This window comes from Pristiophorus japonicus, chromosome 22 (genome assembly GCF_044704955.1).
Source record: "Pristiophorus japonicus isolate sPriJap1 chromosome 22, sPriJap1.hap1, whole genome shotgun sequence".
In the NCBI taxonomy this organism is placed as follows: domain Eukaryota; kingdom Metazoa; phylum Chordata; class Chondrichthyes; family Pristiophoridae; genus Pristiophorus; species Pristiophorus japonicus.
This window is the reverse complement of record NC_091998.1, coordinates 7,380,470-7,403,316: the sequence shown is the minus strand read 5'-3', so window position 1 is coordinate 7,403,316 and position 22,847 is coordinate 7,380,470. Positions and strand designations below refer to the sequence as shown.

Genomic DNA, 22,847 nt, shown 5'->3' with positions numbered 1-22,847 from the left:
ACAAGACTCAATAAAACCCCAGACAGCTGGGTTCGGGGGATCCACGATGAGGCAGGTGGTTGTGGGCCCGGTAGATGAACCGGTAATGTGTAGTTAAACCTTTTGCTAATAAACCAACTAGTTCTTAATAGCAATGTGTTGCTGTGAATTCTTAAGCAAAGAACCCACGAAGAAATCCCTCCCAAAAACCACAAGGTAAACTCTCGGAGACCATGGTGGCCCATGATGCATCAGCGGTGGAAGGCAATGGTCATTCCTCCAATTCACATTTCCATCGTCTCCTCCTCACCCAGAACGCGGTTTCTCCGTTCGACTGGGGACTTGCTCTCTTGGTTAAAATTGCTCTCACTCCCACCGACTTTCGTGTCAGCTGTGCTCGGTGGGCAGCACAGTCGCGTCTGAGTCAGAAGGTTGTGGGTTCGAGTCCCACTCCAGAGACTCGAGCACAAAAATCTAGGCTGACACTCCAGTGCAGTGCTGAGGGAGCGTTGCACTGTCGGAGGTGCCGTCTTTCGGTGAGGCGCTAAACCGAGGCCCCGTCTGCTCCCTCAGGTGGACGTAAAAGATCCCACGGCACTATTTTGAAGAAGAGCAGGGGAGTTCTCCCCGGTGTCCTGGGACCAATATTTTTCCCTCAATCAACATCACTAAAACATTTAATCTAGTCATTATCACATTGCTGTTTGTGGGAGCTTGCTGTGCGCAAATTGGCTGCTGCGTTGCCCACATTACAACAGTGACTACACTCCAAAAGTACTTTATTGACTGTAAAGTGCTTTGAGATGTCTGGCGGTTGTGAAAGGCGCTATATAAATGCAAGTCTTTCCTTATTTCTTTCTTTGTCCTCTTGCAATCACACCTGTGTGAACATCCAACCCATTGCCGATCATGTTTATTGATCCTCTTCCGATCTAACCCACCGAACACAAACAAAGCGGCAACAGTGAAGGGAGAAAGAAAGAGAGAAAACAGAGAAAGATTGAGAGAAAGCGAAAGAGAGAGGTGGACAGTGAGAGGGAGAGAAAGAAAGAAATTCTCGTTTCTCCCTGGATCAATCCAGCAACCCCCACTATAACCCCCACCCTTACGTTCCCTGACCCGAGGAGAGAAGTTGGGTCCTGAACAACAGAACAGTGGTGGACATATGGTCCCAACAAGCCTAACATCACCATATCTTACCATTTGCTTCCTTGCATGGGGACAGATATAGGAACAGGAGGAGGCCATTCAGCCCCTTCACCTTGCCCAACCGTTCAATTAGATCAAGATTGATCTGTATGTTAATTCAAGCCACCCGCCTTGGTTCCATCACCCTTAATACCTTGCTCAACAAAAATCTCATTCGGAGTAGTGCTATTTCCTGCCCTTTGTACTCTGCGTTTCTGTTTATAAAGCCAAGGATCCTGTGTGCTTTTTTTAAAGCAACCTTCTCAACCTGTCCTGCCATCACCAAAGAGTTCTGTCAGTAAGCCTCCAGGTCTCTCCGTTTCTGCAGGCCCTTAAGAATTGGATCATTTAAAGTTTCTATTGCCTCTCCGCTCCAAGTTGCATCACATCAACAGCTCTTTGGCGGGTAGGGATAACTTTATGCTGCCGTCACACCCAGTTTCTGGCAATGATAAGCTGCTAGTCGGCTGCCTGCTCGGTAAGCGGAATCATCAATAACAACAGTCTAAAGAACAGCAAGGTTTTGGGCGAGACTATCTGCGAAGGTCGTGGATCGCGGGGGAGAGGCGGTGGGGGAGTCTGTGTGTGCCCAAGTGATGCCTGCCACACACGACTAAATCCCCGCAGTCCGCACCGAATTCCCCCGGCTCATTTTGGGCTCTCGAGGGGGTGAGGGGGTTAGAATGGGAAACAGCGTGTCATCAGTTCTTGAAAGAAAGACTTGCATTTATATAGCGCCTTTCAAGACTACCAGACGTCGCAAAGCGCTTTACAGCCAATGAAGTACTTTGGGAGTGTAGTCACTGTTGTAATGTGGGAAAGACAGCAGCCAATTTGCGCACAGCAAGCTCCCACACACAGCAATGTGATACTGGCCAGATAATCTGTTTTTGTTATGTTGATTGAGGGATAGGGCACCGGGGATAACTCCACGGCTCTTCCTCAAAATAGTGCCGTGGGATCTTTTCCATCCACCTGAGAGAGCAGACGGGGCCTCGGTTTAACGTCTCATCCGAAAGCCGGCACCTCCGACAGTGCAGCACTCCCTCAGTACTGCACTGGGAGTGTCAGCCTGGATTTTTGTGCTCAAGTCCCTGGAGTGGGACTTGAACCCACAACCTTCTGACTCAGAGGCAAGAGTGCTGCCCACTGAGCCCCGGCTGGCTCTTTGTTTGCTGCTTCACGGCTAAAGAGATTCATGTTGGGAGGCAAAGGTTGGTGGGGCGAACAATAAATAAACGTGGCAGCCAAAAACCCAAAATAAACACGCAGACAGGAAATGGAGTGAGTGGCAAGTGATAAAGCAGCATAACTTGTTCGATGTCAGGCGTATTAGACATGCTGGTGCAAAGGGGGACACCACTTGCTACTCCAGTGCACGCCATTCCCAACAACTTGTATTTATATAGCGCCTTCAACATAGTAAAACATCCCAAGGTGCTTCACAGGAGCGTTACAAACAAAATTTGGCACCGAGCCACATAAGGAGATATTAGAACAGATGAGCAAAAGATCGGAGATAAGGTGCGTGCCCACAATTGCTCACGTGACGAGCTTCTGTTATTAGCCAAGCTGTTCGAGGCTTGTGGCAACAGGACACAGATTGACCCCGATAACCATTGCTGCACTGCTGTCCCCTGGGAACTAGGCCCAGCTGCCTGGGCCCCGAGCTCTGGAAGCCCCTCGTTAAACCTCTCCGCCTCTCTGATCCTCGCTGCCTCACTAAATCTAGCCGCCTCGCTAAACCTCTCCGCCTCGCTAAACTTCTCCACCTCGCTAAACCTCTGCCTCGCTCAACCTCTTCTCCTCTCTGAACCTCGCTGCCTCGCCAAACCTCTCCAAACCTCTCTGCCTCGCTAAACCTCGCCACCTCGCTAAATCTCGCCGCCTCTCTCTCCTCCTTTAAGACGCTCCTTAAAACCTGCTTCTTTGACCAAGCTTTTGGTCATCTAATATCTCCTTCAGTGGCTCGGTGCCAAATTGTGTTTGATAATCGCTCGTGAAGCTCCTTGGGAAGTTTTACTATGTTAAAGGTGCTCTATAAATGTAAGTTGTTGTTGAAATGTTTAAAATTATGAAGGGACAGAGCAGATAGAAACAGACTGTTTCCAATTGTTGAGGGGGAATCTAGAACAAGGGGACATAAAGATTAAATGCAAGAAGTTTAGGACAGCTAAAGGGACCAAGGGGTATGGAGAGAAGGCAGGAATGGGGTACTGAAGCTGCATGATCAGCCATGATCATATTGAATGTTTCTATGAATGCTTTTTACAAAGAGAATGATGGAATCTTAGAACGGTTACAGCACGGAGGGAGGCCTTTCGGCCCGTCGAGCCCGTGCTGACTCTCAGTTAGTTCCACTCCCCTACCCTTTCCCCGTAACCCTGCAAATCTTTTATAGAATCAGCGGATGTGAGTCAGAGATCATGTCAAGGTTGCACAATAGGTTAGAAAGTGGTGGAAAGAAGAAAAGAAAAGATTTGCATTTCTATAGCGCCTTTCATGACCATCAGACGTCACAGCCAATGAAGTACTTTTGGAGTGTAGTCACTGTTATAATGTGGGAAACACGGCAGCCGACTTGCGTACAGCAAGCTCCGACAAACAGCAATATGATAATGATCTGTTTTAGTGATGTTGATTGAGAGATAAATATTGGCCCCAAGAATAACTCACCTGCTCTTCTTCAAAATAGTGCCATGGGATTTTTTTACTTCCACCTGAGAGGGCAGGCGAGGCCTCGGTTTAACGTCTCATCCGAAAGACAGCACCTCCGACAGTGCAGCACTCCCTCAGCACTGCACTGGGAGTGTCAGCCGAGATTGATGTGCTCCAGTCCCTGGAGTAGGACTTGAACCCACAACCTTTTGACTCAGAGGCGAGGGTGCTGCCCCCTGAGCTCCGGCTGACACAGAGAGACAGGGACGAATATCGTGGATTCTAATGAAAATGACACGATCCAACCACCTTCCTCCAGCCAGATGTTTTAATACTATTCCTGTCAGCTGTGTTCGCCTCCGCAGATTTGGCCGCTGGCCGAAGGGTCACCGGGGTCACCGCTGAGGACGGCTCCGCGTTGTCCGATGGGACTCCGAGGGGCGCCGCCGGATCGGGAGAACAGAGTTCAGAGTTCAGAGCTGGGAGGATTTGTTCCAAATACTCGGCATCTGGAGAGGGAGCAGTGGAGAGGTCGAGGATAGAAACATAGAACATAGAAAATAGGTGCAGGAGCAGGCCATTCAGCCCTTCTAGCCTGCACCGCCATTCAATGAGTTCATGGCTGAACATGAAACTTTAGTACTTGGTGCTGCAGAGAGCTGGGCACAGGTTGTCCATGCAGCATGGGTTTGTGCTTTGGCGGTGGGAAAATGCACCTGCCATTAGGGCCAGGGGAGAACTTAAGCTTAAGATTAAACTTAAACGGTGGTGGGGGAAGAGAATGGGGGAGAGAGGGTGTAGGGTGGCTTTGGATGGCCACAGGTAAAGATGTTCTGCGGAGCTCCCTAAGGAGCTGCCATCCCGCTTGCCATCTCTGACACAGGGTCTGGTCAACCCTCAAGGCCACCATAACCAGCACCTGCGAAAAGACGCTCGGTCACTCAACCAGGAAACACCAGAACTGGTTTGACGAGAACGACCAGGAGATCCAAGAGCTAATAAGCCGCAACCGCAAGGCACTTCTGAACCTAAAGCAGCAACCCAACTCAGGAGCAGCAAAGCAGCTCTACAGGTGGCTGAAGGCCGAGGTCCAACAAAAAACCCCGACCTGAAGAATAGATGGTGGATGGAGAAAGCGCAGGAGATCCAGCAGCTGGCCGACAGCCATGACGTGCGAGGATTCTTCACCGCAGTCAAGGCCACCTACGGCCCAAGCACCCAAGGACCCACCCTACTGCTGGCCAAGAACGGAGAGGCACTTATTAAGGACACCGAGGCAGTCAGGGCCCGCTGGAAGGAGCACTCCGAAGATCTCCTGAACCGAGACTCTGCCTTCAACGCGAGTGTCCTCGACTCCATCCCACAGCATGCTACCCGCCACCATCTCAGCAAAACCTCAGCCCTGCACGAGGTAGAAAAGGCCATCCGTCAGCTCAAGAACAACAAGGCATCAGGAGCTGATGGAATCCCCACTGAGGCACTAAAGATTGGCGGAGAAGCACTATTTGCATTAATACATGACCTCATCTCTCTTATCTGGAAGGAGGAGAGCATGCCGGGAGATCTCAGAGACACCGTAATCATGACCATCTTCAAAAAAGGGAACAAGTCTGACTGCGGCAACTACAGAGGAATCTCCCTGTTGTCGGCCACTGGGAATATCATCGCAAGAATTCTCCTCAACCATCTCCTCCCTGTGGCTGAAGAGCTCCTCCCGGAGTCACAATGCGGATTCCGTCCACTACGCGGTACAACGAACATGATCTTCACCGCGCGACAACTACAAGAGAACTGCAGGGAACAGCACCGACCCTTGTACATGGCCTTCTTTGACCTCACAAAGGCCTTTGACATTGTTAACCGCGAGGGACTATGGCGCGTCCTCCTCCGTTTCGACTTCCCCCGGTAGTTTGTCACCATCCTCTGCCTGCTCCACGATGACATGCAGGCTGTGATCCTGATCAACGGATCCACCACAGACCCAATCAACGTCCGGACCGGGGTCAAGCAGGGCTGCGTCATCGCACTAACGCTCTCTTCGATCTTCCTCGCTGCAATGCTCCATCTCACTCTCAACAAGCTCCCCGCTGGAGTGGAACTAAACTATAGAACCAATGGGATCCTGTTCAACCTTCATCGTCTCCAGGCTAGATACAAGACCGTCCCATCCTCTGTCATCGAACTACAGTACGGGGACGACGCTTGCGTCTGCGCACATTCAGAGGCCGAACTCCAAGCCATCGTCAACACCTTCACTGAGGCGTACGAAAGCATGGGCCTTATGCTAAACATCTGTAAGACGAACGTCCTCCACCAACCTGACCCCACCACACAGCACTGCCCCCTGGTCATCAAGATCCACGGCGTGGCCCTGGACATTTTCCATAGCTCGGGAGCCTACTATCAGCAAGGGTAGGCATCGACGACGAGGTCCAATACTGCCTCCAGTGCGTCAGTGCAGCCTTCGGTCGCCTAAAGAAGAGAGTGTTTGAAGACCTGGACCTCAAATCTGGCACCAAGCTTATGGTCTACAGGGCAGTAGTGATACCCGCCCTCCTGTATGGCTCAGCGACGTAGACCATATACAGTAGACACCTCAAAACGCTGGAGAAATACCACCAACAATGTCTCCGCAAGATCCTGCAAGCAAATCCCTGGGAGGACAGACACACTAACATCAGAGTTCTCGATCAGGCCAACAACCCCAGCATCGAAGCACTGACCACACTCGACCAGCTCCGTTGGGCGGGCCACATCGTTCGCATGCCCGACACGAGACTCCCAAAGCAAGCGCTCTACTCGGAGCTCCGACACGGCAAGCGAGCCCCACGTGGGCAGAGGAAACGTTCCAAGGACACCCTCAAAGCCTCCCTTGATAAAATGCAACATCCCCACCGACACCTGGGAATCCCCGGCCAAAGACCTTCCTAAGTGGAGGAAGAGCATCCGGGAGGGCGCTGAGCACCTCGAGTCTCGTCGCTGAGAGCGTGCAGAAAACAAGCGCAGGCAGCGGAAGGAGCGTGTGGCAACCCAGACTCCCCACCCACCCTTTCCTTCAACCACTGTCTGTCCCACCTGTGACAGAGACTGTAATTCCCGTATTGGACTGTTCAGCCACCCGAGAAGTCACTTTTGGAGTGGAAGCAAGTCTTCCTCGATTCCGAAGGACTGTCATGTTCTGAAATCAATGCCCATCTGTAACCATGTTAATTGCGCGCAGTTTGTCACTCTGTGCAAAGGGACACATTTCGCAAAAGTCATCACGAAACTGTTTCACTTCCAGTTCCCCTGCAACTATCAAATGTCCCTTTTCAGTAGCAGTTAAGCGAGACTCGGAACGCATTGTACCCTCGCATTCGATCGGTTTAGGTGATGTCATAATGCACAATAATGAAAACTGAGCGATTTACGAATTCCAGCTGGGTCTCTGAACTTGGTCCTACATTCTGACCGTATTGCTGCTCTCGCCCCAAACTGAAACATTTCATCTACTTTGCTTCCAATTTCCACCCTTACCTCGCTTTCGCATGGTACATCTCCGACTCTTCCCTTTCCTTCCTTGACTTCTCTGTCCCCATTTCTGGAATATACTTGCTGTGTTCCTAACACAGATGAGACTGCACACAGGGAGGTTAAAGCAACAGTGACCTCAGTCTTTATTAAGACACTCCAGAGTGAGTAACAGGTCTTAGGGGCCGGCTTATATACAGTGCTCCCAAGGGATGCCGGGATCCCTTGGGACTTCAGGGGATGCGCTCCCTGGTGGCAGAACATGGGAGTGCATGCTTTACAGATACACAACATCACTTCCCCCCAAAGTCAAAGTGAAAACTATTTACAAGGTGAGGCGGTCGGGAGCCTTTCTTTCCCTGGTGGACCGCCTCGGTACAAATGTCTGTTCTGGTGTGTTGGCTGTGCCCTCGTTGGGCTGGCGTGTTGTTGGCCCTGCAGGGCTGCTGGGTGAGCCTGGCCTTGCTGGGCTGTTGAGCGTGATGGATTCGATTTCCTGGTCCGGGGTGGTGTCGTTGATCCTTTGGGTGTGTGTTGTGGTCTCGAAAAAGGTGGTGTCTGCTGTGGGTTGTTCAGGGCAGTCTGTGAACCGCAGCCTCGTTTGGTCCAGGTGCTTTCTGCAAATTTGTCCATTGTCTAGTTTGACTACAAACACCCGACTCCCTTCTTTAGCTATCACCGTGCCCGCGATCCACTTGGGACCATGTCCATAGTTTAGCACATACACAGGATCATTCAGATCAATTTCCCGTGACACAGTGGCGCGACCTTCGTTTACATTTTGTTGCTGCCGCCTGCTCTCTACCTGACCAGTGAGGATCTGGTTTTAAGTGTCCTTTTCATGAGTAGCTCAGCCGGGGGCACCCCTGTGAGCGAGTGGGGTCTCGTGCAGTAGCTGAGCAGTACTCGGGACAGACGGGTTTGGAGTGAGCCTTCTGTCCATTCAGACAGACTGCCTGTGGTGGGGTAACCGCGTAGTGCTACCCAAAAAGGGCAGGGAGTCGTTCATCTCGGATCTCCACAGCACACACCTGGGTATAGGAATGATGAAAGCGATAGCCAGATCCACGTGTGGTGGCCCGGTATCGACTCTGACTTAGAGTCCTGTGTACGGCAATGCAGCGTATGTGCTCAGTTGAGCAACGCGCCCAGAGAGGCACCACTAAGTTTGTGGTCCTGGCCCTCCAGACCATGGTCGAGGATCCATGTCGACTATGCGGGCCCGTTTCTCGGTAAAATGTTCCTGGTGGTGGTGAATGCTTTTTCAAAATGGATTGAATGTGAAATAATGTCGGGAAGCACCGCCACCGCCACCATTGAAAGCCTGAGGGCCATGTTTGCCACCCACGGCCTGCCTGACATAGTGGTCAGTGACAACGGGCCATGTTTCACCAGTGCCAAATTTAAAGAATTCATGACCCGCAATGGGATCAAACATGTCACCTCGGCCCCGTTTAAACCAGCCTCCAATGGGCAGGCAGAGCGGGCAGTACAAACAATCAAACAGAGCCTCAAACGTGTCCTTTCGCCGCTGGAACGGCTTGATTAGCTCTTGTATTTCAACGGGGATGCTGGCTCAGCTCCCATGCAGTACACAGTTTTTTACTAGGGACAGCAGAGGATCTTGGCTGGTCCAAGTCCTAATCTGGCGGGCCGTGACGGGTGATTTATCAATTTCAAACGCTTCCATGACCATCAACAAGTCTGCGGGCTGCGCCACCATCAACATGTTTGCAGGCTGCGCCATTTCCACCCCCGTGGTGGGCAATGGTAGCCGACTGAGAGCATCCGCACAGTTCTCGGTGCCTGGCCTGTGGCGGATGGTATAGTTATACGCTGATAGCGCGATTGCCCACCTTTGTATGTGGGCTGAGGCATTAGTATTTATCCCCTTGTTTTCAGCCAACAGGGATATGAGGGGCTTGTGATCGGTTTCCAGCTTAAATTTGAGGCCAAACAGGTACTGATGCACTTTCTTTACCCCGAGCACACACGCTAATGCCTCTTTCTCAATCATGCTGTAGGCCCTCTCGGCCTTAGACAAGCTCCTGGAAGCATAGGTGACAGGTTGCAACTTCCCTGCAACGTTAGCTTGTTGTAATACGCACCCGACTCCATATGAAGACACATCACATGCTAGCATGAGTCTTTTACATGGGTAACACAATACAAGCAGCTTGTTGGAGCATAAAATGTTTCTGGCTATCTCAAAAGCAGTTACTTGGTTTTTTTTCCCATACCCAGTTCTCATCTTTGCACATATACACATGTAGGGGCTCTAAAAGGGTGCTTAACCCCGGTAGGAAGTTACCAAAATAGTTAAGGAGTCCCAGGAACGACCGCAGCTCTGAGACGTTCTGTGGCCTGGGCGCGTTACTGATAGCCTCTGTCTTGGTGTCTGTGAGCCGAATGCTGTCCGCCGCAATCTTTCTCCCTAAAAACTCCACTTCTGTTGCCATGAAGACGCATTTCAACCTCTTCAGCCGCAGCCCTACGCGATCCAGTTGCTGGAGGACCTCCTCCAGGTTTTGTAGGTGCTCGGCGGTGTCCCGACCCGTGACCAATATGTCGTCCTGAAAAACCACCGTGCGTGTTACCGACTTGAGTAGGCTCTCCATGTTTCTCTGGAAGATCGCTGCAGCCGACCGAATTCCAAACAGGCATCTGTTGTAGATGAACAGTCCCTTGTGCGTGTTGATGCAGGTGAGACCCTTCGAAGACTCCTCCAGCTCCTGCGTCATGTAGGCTGAAGTCAGGTCGAGCTTGGTGAACGTCTTGCTTCCTGCCAGCGTCGCAAATAGGTCGTCTGCCTTAGGTAGCGGATATTGGTCCTGTAGCGAGAAACGATGAATAGTTACTTTATAGTCGCCGCAAATCCTGACCATGCCATCACTTTTGAGTACTGGAACAATCGGGCTGGCCCACTCGCTGAATTCCACTGGGGAGATGATGCCCTCGCGTTGCAGCCTGTCCAGCTCGATTTCCACTCTCTCCCTCATCATGTGAGGTACTGCTCGCATCTTGTGGTGAATGGGTCGTGCCTCTGGGACCAAGTGGATCTGCACCTTCGCCCCGGAAAAGTTTCCAATGCCTGGCTCAAAAAGGGAAGGAAATTTGTTAAGAACCTGGGTACATGAGGCCTCATCGACATGTGATAGCGCTCGGATGTCATCCCAGTTCCAGCGGATTTTGCCCAGCCAGCTCCTTCCAAGCAGTGTGGGGCCATCGCCCGGGACAATCCAGAGTGGCAGTTCATGCATCGTGTCCTCGTAGGTGATCTTGACCATGGCGCTGCCCAGGACAGCGATAAGCTCTTTGGTGTACGTTCTCAGTTTCGTGTGGATGGGGCTCAGGGCTGGTCTGAGTGCCTTGTTGCACCACAGTCTCTCAAACATCTTTTTACTCATGATGGATTGGCTAGCACCAGTGTCCAGTTCCATGGCTACGGGTAAGCCATTCAATTTTACGTTTAGCATTATAGGTGGACATTTCGTTGAAAATGTGTGCACCCCGTGTACTTCAGCATCTGCCTCCTCTCTCTGAGGCTCGAAATTGCTTTGGTCGACCATGGACCGATCTTCCTCTGCCACGTGATGGTTAGCAGGTTTTGCAGAGCTTGCAGTTCGTCTGGAGGTGCCCCATTGTTCCGCAGCTCTTGCAAACATACCCTTTGAAGCGGCATGAATAGGCTGAATGGAAGCCTCCACAACACCAACAAGGTGTGAATTGCCTTGCATTCATCTTTTGTTGAGGACTCTGGGTCATCTGGGTCACCTGAGGCCTACTGGCAGTTGCAGACTTGTGGTTTCTGCCCTGTACATTTCTGTTCGCAAACACAGTTCCAGTTAATTAATGAACATTGCTAGCACTTGTGTGCTGAGAGATTTGTTTGGTGTTATCACTGGTGGACATAAACGCCTGTGCTATCGCAATGGCCTTACTGAGGGTCGGTGTCTCTACAGTCAAAAGTTTTCATAGGATGGTCTCGTGGCCAATGCCCAGTACAAAAAAATCTCTGACATTTGTTCCAGGTAGCCATCAAACTCACATTGTCCTGCAAGTTGCCTTAGCTCGGCGACGTAGCTCGCCACTTCCTGACCTTCAGATTGCTGGCACGTGTAGAACCGATACCTCGCCATCATCATGCTCTCCCTCGGGTTAAGATGTTCCCGAACCAGTGTACACAGCTCCTCATACGACTTATCTGTGGGGATCAGTGGAGCCAGAAGATTCTTCATGAGGCTGTAGGTCGGTGCCCCGCAGACCGTGAGGAGGACCGCTCTCCTTTTTACAGCGCTTCCTTCTCCGTCCAGCTCGTTGGCTACAAAGTACTGGTCTAGCCGTTCGACATAGGCTTCCTAGTCCTCACCCTCTGAGAACTTCTCCAGGATGCCCACAGTTTGCTGCATCTTTGCGTTGGATTTGTGTACTCGTCGCCAGTTGTGTTCCTAACACAGGTGAGGCTGCACACAGGGAGGTTAAAGTAACAGTGACCTCAGTCTTTATTAAGACACTCCAGAGTGAGGAACAGGCCTTAGGGGCCGGCTTATATACAGTGCTCCCAAGGGATGCTGGGATCCCTTGGGACTTCAGGGGAAGTGCTCCCTGGTGGCGGAACATGGGAGTGCATGCTTTACAGATACACAACATCACTCCCCCCCAAAGCTACCTGGCTCACACTTCCACCCATCCCATTTCCTATAAGGGCTCTATTCCATTCTCCCAGTTTATCTGTCTCCGTCACATCTGTTCTGAAGATGCCACCTTCCGTACTAGTGCTTCGGTTATGTCTTTCTCTTTCCTCAACCGAGGATTCCCCCTCCAACCTGGTTGGCATGGCCCTCGACCGTGTCTGCTCCATTTCCCGCCCTTCTTCTCTCATCCCTTCACCATTATAGGGTTCTCCTTGTCCTCACCTTTCACACCACCAGCCTTCACGTTCAACGGATCATCCTCCGCCATTTCCGCCGATCCCAGCGTGATCCCAGCACCAATCACATCTTCCCTTCCCCTCTCAACATTCCGAAGGGACCCCTCCTTCCGCGACACCTTGGTCCACTCCGCAGTCACCCCCAGCACTCCCTCCCCTTCTCACGGCACCTTCCCGTGCAAGTACAGGAGATGCAACACCTGCCCTTTTACCCCCTCCCTTCCCGCTGTCCAGGGCCCCAAACACTCCTTCCAGGTGAAACAGCAATTTATTTGTACTTATTTCAATGTAGTATACTGTATTCGCTGCTCACGATGTAGTCTCCTCTACACTGGGGAGACCAAACGCAGATTGGGTGACCGCTTTGCGGAGCACCTCTGTTCTGTCCCTAAGTGTCACCCCGAGCTTCCGGTCGCCTGTCACTTTAATTCCCCGCTCCACTCTCACTCTGACCTCTCCGTCCTCGGCCTCCTACACTGTTCCAATGAAGCTCAACGCAAGCTCGAGGAACAGCACCTCATCTTTCGTTTAGGCACTTTACAGCCTCCTGGACTCAACATCGAGTTCAACAATTTCAGACCACAACCTCTGCCCCCATTTTTCGAACATCAGCTGCTGATGATTCTGTCATTCCCATTTACACTCTATCTAGACACATCTTTTGTTTCTTCAATTGTCCCATTACTGACTCCTTTTTCCTCACACCTACATCCCTTTTGTCATTTAATCTCTCCTGCCTTCCTGCCTCTCTAAACTCCCAAGGCTCCACCCCACTGCTGGCCAAGAACGGGGGCATACTCATCAAGGACACCGAGACAGTCAGGGCCCGCTGGAAGGAGCACTTCGAAGATGTCCTCAATCGAGACTCTGCCTTTGACTCGAGTGTTCTCGACTCCAACCCGCAGCATGCGACCCGCCACCACCTCAGTAAAACCCCAGGCCGGCACGAGGTAGGAAAAGCCATAAAACAGCTCAAGAACAACAAGACTACGGGAGCGGATGGGATCCCTGCTGAGGCGCTAAAGTATGGCGGAGAGGCGCTGTTGGCGCGGATGCATGACCTCATCTCGCTCATCTGGAGGGAGGAGAGCATGCCGGGAGATCTCAGAAACGCAGTGATCGTGACCATCTTTAAAAAAGGGGACAAGTCCGACTGCGGCAACTACAGAGGAATCTCCCTGCTATCAGCCACTGGGAAAGTCATCACTGGAGTCCTCCTCAACCGGCTTCTCCCTGTGGCCGAGGAGCTCCTCCTGAGTCACAGTATGGATTTCATTCTCTACGGGACAAAACGGACATGATCTTTGCAGCGCGACAGCTGCAGGAAAAATGCAGGGAGCAACGCCAGCCCTTATACATGGCCTTCTTCGACCTTACAAAGGCCTTTGACACTGTCAACCGCGAGGGTCTATGGAGCGTCCTCCTCCGTTTCGGATGCCCTCAAAGGTTTGTCACCATCCTCCGCCTGCTCCACAACGACATGCAGGCCGTGATCCTTACCAACGGATCCATCACAGACCCAATCCACGTCCGGACCGGGGTCAAGCAGGGCTGCATCATCACCCCAGCCCTCTTCTCGATCTTCCTCGATGTCATGCTCCACCTCACAGTCAACAAGCTCCCCGCTGGAGTGCAACTAAACGACAGAACCAGTGGGAATCTGTTCAACCTTCGCCGTCTCCAGGCCAGGTCCCAGACCACCCCAACCTCTGTCGTCAAGCTACAGTACGCGGACGATGCCTGCATCTGCGCACATTCAGAGGCTGAACTCCAGGACATAGTTGATGTATTTACTGAGATGTACGAAAGCATGAGCCTTACGCTAAGACATCTGTAAGACAAAGGTCCTCCACCAGCCTGTCTTCGCTGAACAGCACTGCCCCCCAGTCATCAAGATCCACGGCGCGGCCCTGGACAATGTGGACCATTTCCCATACCGCGGGAGCCTTTTATCAACAAGAGCAGACATTGATGAGGAGATCCAACACCGCCTCCAGTGCGCCAGTGCAGCCTTCAGCCGCCTGAGGAAAAGTGTGTTTGAAGACCAAGCCCTCAAATCTAAGCTCATGGTCTGAAGGGCTGTCGTGATACCCGCCCTCCTGTATGGCTCAGAGACATGGACCATGTACAGTAGACACCTCAAGTCGCTGGAGAAATACCACCAACGATGTCTCCGCAAGATCCTATAAATCCTCTGGGAGGACAGGCGCACCAACATTAGCGTCCTCGACCAGGCCAACATCCCCAGCATTGAAGCACTGACCACACTTGATCAGCTCCGCTGGGCAGGGCCACATCGTCCGCATGCCAGACACGAGACTCCCAAAGCAAGCGCTCTACTCGGAGCTCCTTCACGGCAAACGAGCCAAAGGTGGGCAGAGGAAACGTTACAAGGACACCCTCAAAGCCTCCCTGATAAAATGCAACATCCCCACCGACACCTGGGAGTCCCTGGCCAAATACCGCCCCAAGTGGAAGAAGTGCATCCGGGAGGGCGCTGAGCACTTCGAGTCTCGTCGCCGAGAGCGTGCAGAAATCAAGCGCAGGCAGCGGACGCGATCAACAAAAGAATCATCGAATGAATTAAATCTCTCAAAATTTATTTTCGAAGGGGAAGGGAGTGAAGAAAAGACAGCAGAGTGTCTGAAGCAGCCAAGCACCAGTGCAGAGTGGGGGTGTTGGGGGGCAAGTGAACCGGGGAACATATACATCAACTCCGGGCAACTTCCCCATAGCCCAGTTTCCCACCGTTCCTTACATTAGCTTCCACCTCCGAAGGGGAAGACTGCAAGAGTGAATCGATCTGAAGAAGCCTCCTTCTTGAGGAGAGATTAGAACATAATAGGAGCAGGAGTCGGCCATTTGGTCCCTCGAGCCTGCTCTGCCATTCAATGAGATCATGGCTGAACTGATCATGGACTCAGCTCCACTTCCCTGCCCGTTCTGGTATGTGAGTGTGAGATTTAATCTGTACCTGTCAATCGCTGGCTTGTGAAACTCGAGTTGATGTTGGCACTCAGCCATAATATTAATGAATGGTGGACAGACCCGAGGGATTGTCTGGGCTATTCCTGCTCGTATTTCTTATAATCTTATGTACGTGTGCATTTCACTCTGTACTTGTCAGAGTCTGAGATGTGACTGTGGATTTTGCTCCGTATGCTTCAGTCTCTGCTATGTGATAATGCATTTCACGCTGACTGTGTCTTTGATACACGAATGTGGCTTTGTACTGTATCTCTCAGTCTCTGATACGAGAGTGTGTGTCTTTTTTCTGTTACTGTCAGATTAAGGTATGTGTGTGTGGGGGTTTAATCTGCACCTCTTACTTCCTGCTATTTGCTTGTGTGTTTTGGACTGTACCTGTCAGTTTCTGCGATGTGAGCGAGGGATTTACTTTGTATCTGCCAGTTTCTGGTATGCGAAACATAGAAAATAGGTGCAGGAGTAGGCCATTCGGCCCTTCGAGCCTGCACCACCAGCAATATGATCATGGCTGATCATGCAACTTCAGGATCCCACTCCTGCTTTCTCTCCATACCCCTTGATCCCTTTAGCCGTAAGGGCCACATCTAACTCCCTTTTGAATATATCTAACGAACTGGCCTCAACAACTTTCTGTGGTAGAGAATTCCACAGGTTCACAATTCTCTGAGTGAAGAAGTTTCTCCTCATCTCGTTCCTAAATGGCTTAACCCTTATCCTTAGACTGTGACCCCTGGTTCTGGACTTCCCCAACATCGGGAACATTCTTCCTGCATCTAACCTGTCCAATCCTGTCAGAATTTTATATGTTTCTATGAGATGTGAACAAGAGAATCAATTTTATTTTCGACTTGTATTTATCTGATATGTGTGAGAAGATATTACCTTTCTGATATGTGTGTGTGGGTTTCACTCTGCATCTGCCAGTTTATGAGGTGGAAATATGTCTTTTGCTCTAAGCTGTCAGTTTTGTGCGATGCAAGTATCAGTTTTATTTTTTACGTCTCAGTTTTCTGACACGTGGGCCTAGGATTTACACTGGGATTGAGCAGACTAGACCTCTATTCCCTAGAGTTTAGAAGAATGAGAGGAGATCTGATTGAAACATACAAAATTCTTAAAGAGTTTGAAAGGTAGATGCAGGGAGGATGTTTCCCCCGGGCTGGAACCAGGGGTCACAGTCTCAGGATAAGGGGTCGGCCATTTAGGACTGAGATGAGGAGAAACTTCTTCACTCAGAGGGTGGTGAATCTGTGGAATTCTCTGCCCCAGAGGGCTGAGGAGGCTCAGTCTTTGAGACAGAGATCGCTAGATTTTTGGATATTAAAGGGATCAAGGGTTATGGGGATCGGGTGGGAAAGTGAAGTTGAGGTCAAAGATCAACCATGATCTTATTAAACGGTGGAGCAGGTTCGAGGGGCTGAATGGCCGACTCCTGCTCCTATTTCTTATGTTCACGAGGAGCGAACGCTCAACAGTGGACAGTAGTGGCTGAACGTTTAATGTAGGCCGCTCCCCTGTCCGGTACTTACACAAAACTTTAACCTGTCTGTCTGCCATTATTGTCAATGGCAATTTTGAGCCTTGTTTCTTTAAGGTTCCAAAAGTCGGAAGTGTTTGAAAGGCTCAGCAGGTCGAACAGTGTCAGCACGAGGAAGTGGACAGGCTAATGGTTGCCTCTTAATGCGCTCTGGGTAACCCGGGATGGGCAATGGATACAAACCCCGCTGGGAGCTGACGCAATGTCATCGGTGGCTGGCAAAACCAAAATGCCAAGTAACCAACACATTATTTTTATAAAAATCATGTCATCTCCACTTGGCAAGGATCACTCCTACTGGTGAGCCGTTGCATCCAGAATCTCCTACCATCGGTAAAGGTACAAACAGCGGAATGAACACCAACTATAACTTGCATTTATATAGCGCCTTTTATGTCCCAGGGTGCTTCACAGGAGCGTTATAAAACAAAATTTGGCGCCGGAGCCACATGAGGAGATATATGGGCAGGAGCTTGTTTAAAGAGGTAGGTTTTAAGGAGCGTTTTAAAGGAGGAGAGGTAGAGAGGCAGAGAGGTTTAGGGAGGGAGTTCCAGAGCTTGGCAGCTGAAGGCACGGCCACCGATGAAGAACCGACTTTGCTTGAGGTCAGCAAAACTTTTTTTAAAATCGGTAAGTAAAGTTTAGTGATCTGCCCGAAATAGTCGGTGCGATTAACAAGGTATAAGTGACGCCGATGGTAATGGGAGCAGCTTGGTGCCATTTGCCCGCTATAGGCAGGTGCCCGTGATCAGCGCGGGCGGTGTAAGCCGTGGGGACTGTGACGGATTGCCAATGTCACCCACATTCAGGGGGCAGAGTCCCAGCAACCTCGTTCCTATGGAGTGGAGGGTAGCCAATGTAACCCCACTTTTTAAAAAAGGAGGGAGAGAGAAAACAGGGAATTATAGACCGGTCAGCCTGACCTCAGTAGTGGGTAAAATGATGGAATCAATTATTAAGGATGTCATAGCAGTGCATCTGGAAAATGGTGACATGATAGGTCGAAGTCAGCATGGATTTGTGAAAGGGAAATCATGCTTGACAAATCTTCTGGAATTTTTTGAGGATGTTTCCAGTAAAGTGGACAAAGTAGAACCAGTTGATGTGGTATATTTGGACTTTCAGAAGGCTTTCGACAAGGTCCCACACAAGAGATTAATGTGCAAAGTTAAAGCACATGGGATTGGGGGTAGTGTGCTGACGTGGATTGAGAACTGGTTGTCAGACAGGAAGCAAAGAGTAGGAGTAAACGGGTACTTTTCAGAATGGCAGGCAGTGACTAGTGGAGTGCCGCAAGGTTCTGTGCTGGGGCCCCAGCTGTTTACATTGTACATTAATGATTTAGACGAGGGGATTAAATGCAGTATCTCCAAATTTGCGGATGATACTAAGTTGGGTGGCAGTGTGAGCTGCGAGGAGGATGCTATTAGGCTGCAGAGTGACTTGGATAGGTTAGGTGAGTGGGCAAATGCATGGCAGATGAAGTATAATGTGGATAAATGTGAGGTTATCCACTTTGGTGGTAAAAACAGAGAGACAGACTATTATCTGAATGGTGACAGATTAGGAAAAGGGAAGGTGCAACGAGACCTGGGTGTCATGGTACATCAGTCATTGAAGGTTGGCATGCAGGTACAGCAGGCGGTTAAGAAAGCAAATGGCATGTTGGCCTTCATAGCGAGGGGATTTGAATACAGGGGCAGGGAGGTGTTGCTACAGTTGTACAGGGCCTTGGTGAGGCCACACCTGGAGTATTGTGTACAGTTTTGGTCTCCTAACTTGAGGAAGGACATTCTTGCTATTGAGGGAGTGCAGCGAAGGTTCACCAGACTGATTCCCGGGATGGCGGGACTGACCTATCAAGAAAGATTGGATCAATTGGGCTTGTATTCACTGGAGTTCAGAAGAATGAGAGGGGACCTCATAGAAACGTTTAAAATTCTGACGGGTTTAGACAGGTTAGATGCAGAAAGAATGTTCCCAATGTTGGGGAGGTCCAGAACCAGGGGTCACAGTCTGAGGATAAGGGGTAAGCCATTTAGGACCGAGATGAGGAGAAACTTCTTCACCCAGAGAGTGGTGAACCTGTGGAATTCTCTACCACAGAAAGTAGTTGAGGCCAATTCACTAAATATATTCAAAAGGGAGTTAGATGAAGTCCTTACTACTCGGGGGATCAAGGGTTATGGCGAGAAAGCAGGAAGGGGGTACTGAAGTTTCATGTTCAGCCATGAACTCATTGAATGGCGGTGCAGGCTAGAAGGGCTGAATGGCCTGCTCCTGCACCTATTTTCTATGTTTCTATGTTTCTATGTTTCTAACTCACTCGGTCCCTGCTGGAGTTGCTTCGAAATGGTTTATCTAAAACAGTTAGACCAGCATATTGAGGTCACCGGCCCTCCAGGATTGTCCGCGGATGGAACGATTAATCTCCATGATAATGCTGAGAGCAACATCGTAGAGGCTCTACAAAAATAAAATGCTGCATTGTTAACGTTTTCTTTGCACATTCTTGTTGATTCGATCTAAAAGTATTGGAGATGCGGGGAAAAGGCTGCTTGACTGACAGTCAGGAAACATCCCATCGGGTAATGAAGAGTCTGTCTGCTTGCTGATTGGCCGTGGGAAGGCGGGGCCCCGTGAAGATGGACATGTCTGGTTGACCAATGGCAGCATGGTGGGGTGCGGGCGTCCGGAGGCTGAAGGTCTGTTCACCGTTGCCCTTCGCAAACCTGAACCCTCTTCTCCTGCTGAATCGCAACGGACTGATAGCAGCTTACTTGATCCGGTTTAAGTACCGTATCTCCTCTTGGTCCCTCGCGAGATGTCGCTACTCTGGCTGAAAATGTACACGTGAACTTGTTACTGCCGCTCTGCGTGGCTCAGTGATGTTATTCTTTCCAAGGATCCAGGGGGCACAGGTTTAAGGTGATTGGCAAAGGAACCAGAGGGCGACATGAGCAAAAATCTATTTACGCAGCGAGCGGTGAGGTTCTGGAACACACTGCCTGATCGGGCGGTGGATACAGATTCAATAGCAGCCTTCAAAAGGGAATTGGATAAATACTCGAAGGAGAAATACATTGCAGGGATATGGGGAAAGGGCGGGGGGAGTGGGACTGACAGGATCACTCTTCGAAAGAGCCGGGGCAGAGTCGATGGGCCGAATGGCCTCCTTCTGTGCTGTGCCTCTCTGCCTCTCTTTCCTCCTTCAATACGTTCCTTAAAGCCTACCTCTTTGACCAAGCTTTTGGTCACCTGTGCTAATTTCTCATCATGCAGCTCGGTGTCATGCAGCCTGCCACACACCCCCACCGCCACTCCCGTGACCCCCCCCCGCAACCCCCACCCCAGCTTCCCTCCACCCCATCCCCAATCTCCGCCCATCAACCCCCCCAGCAACCCAATCCCCCACCACCCCCATACCCTCCTCACCCCCCCGCCTCGCCACTCCCAAAACCCCCCCCACCACTCCCACACCCCGCACCAGCCCCTGCCACCTTCACCCCCCCCCTCCCACAGCCAGCCCCCCCACCCCTAACCCTCACCCCCACCCCCCAGAGCTTGCTTGCAAACAGGTCCTGTGCCTTGAACATCCGCTTCCACTATTTAGCAATGCAGTGTTGTTGCAAAGTGCACTTTTGTTCACTTCTATTATCCCACTGCCACAGAAGTGACGGAACGTCAGGTGACCGAGAGCCACTGTCAGCCTGTGTCTCACTCGGGGTCAGCAACCCTCCAGCATTGCCCCCCAGTCTCTGGTCTGCTGGGTGCAACGCCCGGGAGAACAATCGTTGGGGCATTCCTTTCAACACCTTCATTTAATGGTTATATAACTGCTGGAGATATGGGTACGGTAGCAGAGTGGTTATGTTACTGGACCAGTAATCCAGAGGCCTGGGGACATGAGTTCAAATCCCACCACGGCAGCTGAATTTAAATTTGGTTAATTAAATAAATCTGGAATTAAAAGGCAAGTGTCAGTAACGGTGACCATGAAACTACTGGATTGTGGTAAAAACCCATCTGGTTCACTGATGTCCTTTTGGGAAGGAAATCTGCCGTCCTTACCCGGTCTGGGCTGATATGTGACTCCAGACACATAGCAATGTGGTTGGCTCTTAACTGTCCCTCTGAAATCATGGCTCACCCCCACCTCCTCGAGGTAATTAGGGACAGGCAATAAATGCCAGCCTTGTCAGCGACACTCACATCTCGAGAATGAATACATTTTTAAAAAGATGAGGGGGAAAAGGCTGTTTGAGCAATAGGGGAGTTTGGAGATGTGAGGTCCTGTGATTAAACCTCCAGGAATATGACCAACCAGAGTTGGCTACCCTAGTCGCTCTGCACGGTGAGAGTCAATTCTTGTCCTCACGTGTCAATAAGCTTGTATTCGGGGCTGTCAGCTTTCATCAAGCTGTTGGTTAGGGTTATCTTACTTGCGGCTCAGTGGGCAGCACCCTCACCCGCCCCAGTCAGAAGGTTGTGGGTTCAAGTCCCACTCCAGGGACTGGAGCACATAAATCTAGACTGACACTCCCAGTGCAGTGCTGAGGGAGTGCTGCACTGTCGGAGGTGCCAGCTTTCGGATGAGACGTTAAACCGAGGCCCCGTCTGCCCTCTCAAGTTGACGTCAAAGATCCCATGGCACTATTTCGAAGAAGAGCAGATAACACTATTTCGAAGAAGAGCAGGGGAGTTATCCCTCAATCAACATCTAAAAACAGATTATCTGGTCATTATCACATTGCTGTTTGCGGGAGCTTGCTGTGCGCAAATTGACTGCCGCGTTTCCCACATTACAACAGTAACTACACTCCAAAAATATTTTGTCGGCTGTAAAGTGTTTTGGGACGTCCGGTGGCTGTGACAGGCGGTTATATAGATGCAAGTCTTTCCTTATTTCCTAGAATGGCACATGTATATATTACATTACTTGTTTGACGGGGCGGTTTGGAAGAGAAGTCTGCGAACAGCTGGGAAAAGGCAGCAGCCTCACTCTGTCTATATTCAAAACAAACTTTTCTGCTGCATGGTGGTGGCAAAAAGGAAAATGCCAATCAGTGACGCGAGGACCAATTAGAACCAGCGTGAATCTTTCTATTCCGCCTTCATGCAAATAACAGGTTTCCAGTTCCTTGCACAGTGTGGCGTTCACAGCCACAGCAACATAAACCCTCTCGCAGAGGCAGGCCTGAAGTCAAATGCACAGAGCTCACGCAGTAAACAGCACTGAGGATTTCTCTGTCTACCTCAGACACACATGAGGAAGTTAGCAGATGAGCGAAGACCCATGCATCGAGAGAAGCTAATAATGGACATTCAGAGCAAACGAACTCACCAGCTCTTCGCTTGGACTGTCATCCTGCTTCTCAACACGGTGACAGAAGGTAAGGACGATCGTGGAATAACAAAGATGATTGTTTGCTTTGCTGCGATAGAGGGCAACGATTTCCATTGCTACAGAACTGCCCTGTCGAACAGTGCCAATTCTGAGAAGCACAATTTCAAATTCGGCTCGCACAACTGAAACAGCAATTTCTCTTATTTTGTTGTTTGCAAAAGTTGTGGTGTTGCTCTTATTCGGTTTGTGTTGGTGCCAAAACAAGCGTTGGGCTTTATCGTTGTGGTTACCAGGCACAAACGTACAGCAACATAACCCGTTTAATTCAGATTCGGAGACACACGCCCAATCACGTACACTCCCCCCGCTGATCAAAATGCTGTGGGGAGGAGCACTTCAGGTAAAGGACTTTAAATTTAACAAGAATTTAAAGAGAATGCGGAGTTAACTCCAACCCGATTGGGTGCAAGTGGAACTCTTTTGTTCCTGAAATACCTGTACTCTTCCGTCCCACGTCCCCACAGCGGGCATTGTGGACAATGGTACATTGCAAATAGTACGGCCAACCACATTTCTGCAAGTTTGAGAGCAGTGGTTTCAATGTAATTGACTTGCACTGAACTACTGTCCTGCAGGGTGTCACAAACTTCTATCATTTGAAAATAGCACTGTCACTTCACTGCTTTGGTTGAACAACGCGACCACAGTGA

General features: G+C 50.5%; 2 protein-coding genes across 3 annotated transcripts in view; one reads left to right on the top strand and one right to left on the bottom strand.

The window, feature by feature from the left end:
* Window positions 1-22,847, bottom strand: part of cdh23 (cadherin-related 23) — a 211,165-nt gene that overhangs the window by 106,114 nt on the left and 82,204 nt on the right. The window lies entirely within an intron of this gene.
* vsir (V-set immunoregulatory receptor) overlaps window positions 21,932-22,847 on the top strand; it is a 53,300-nt gene continuing 52,384 nt past the window's right edge. The window contains exon 1 of one of the 2 annotated variants that reach the window (XM_070865555.1): window positions 21,932-22,183. In XM_070865555.1, the coding sequence (XP_070721656.1) occupies window positions 22,057-22,183 (127 nt within the window). In that variant the 5' untranslated portion in view covers window positions 21,932-22,056. The remainder of the gene's footprint in view (window positions 22,184-22,847) is intronic. The other variant, XM_070865556.1, reaches the window with a different exon arrangement.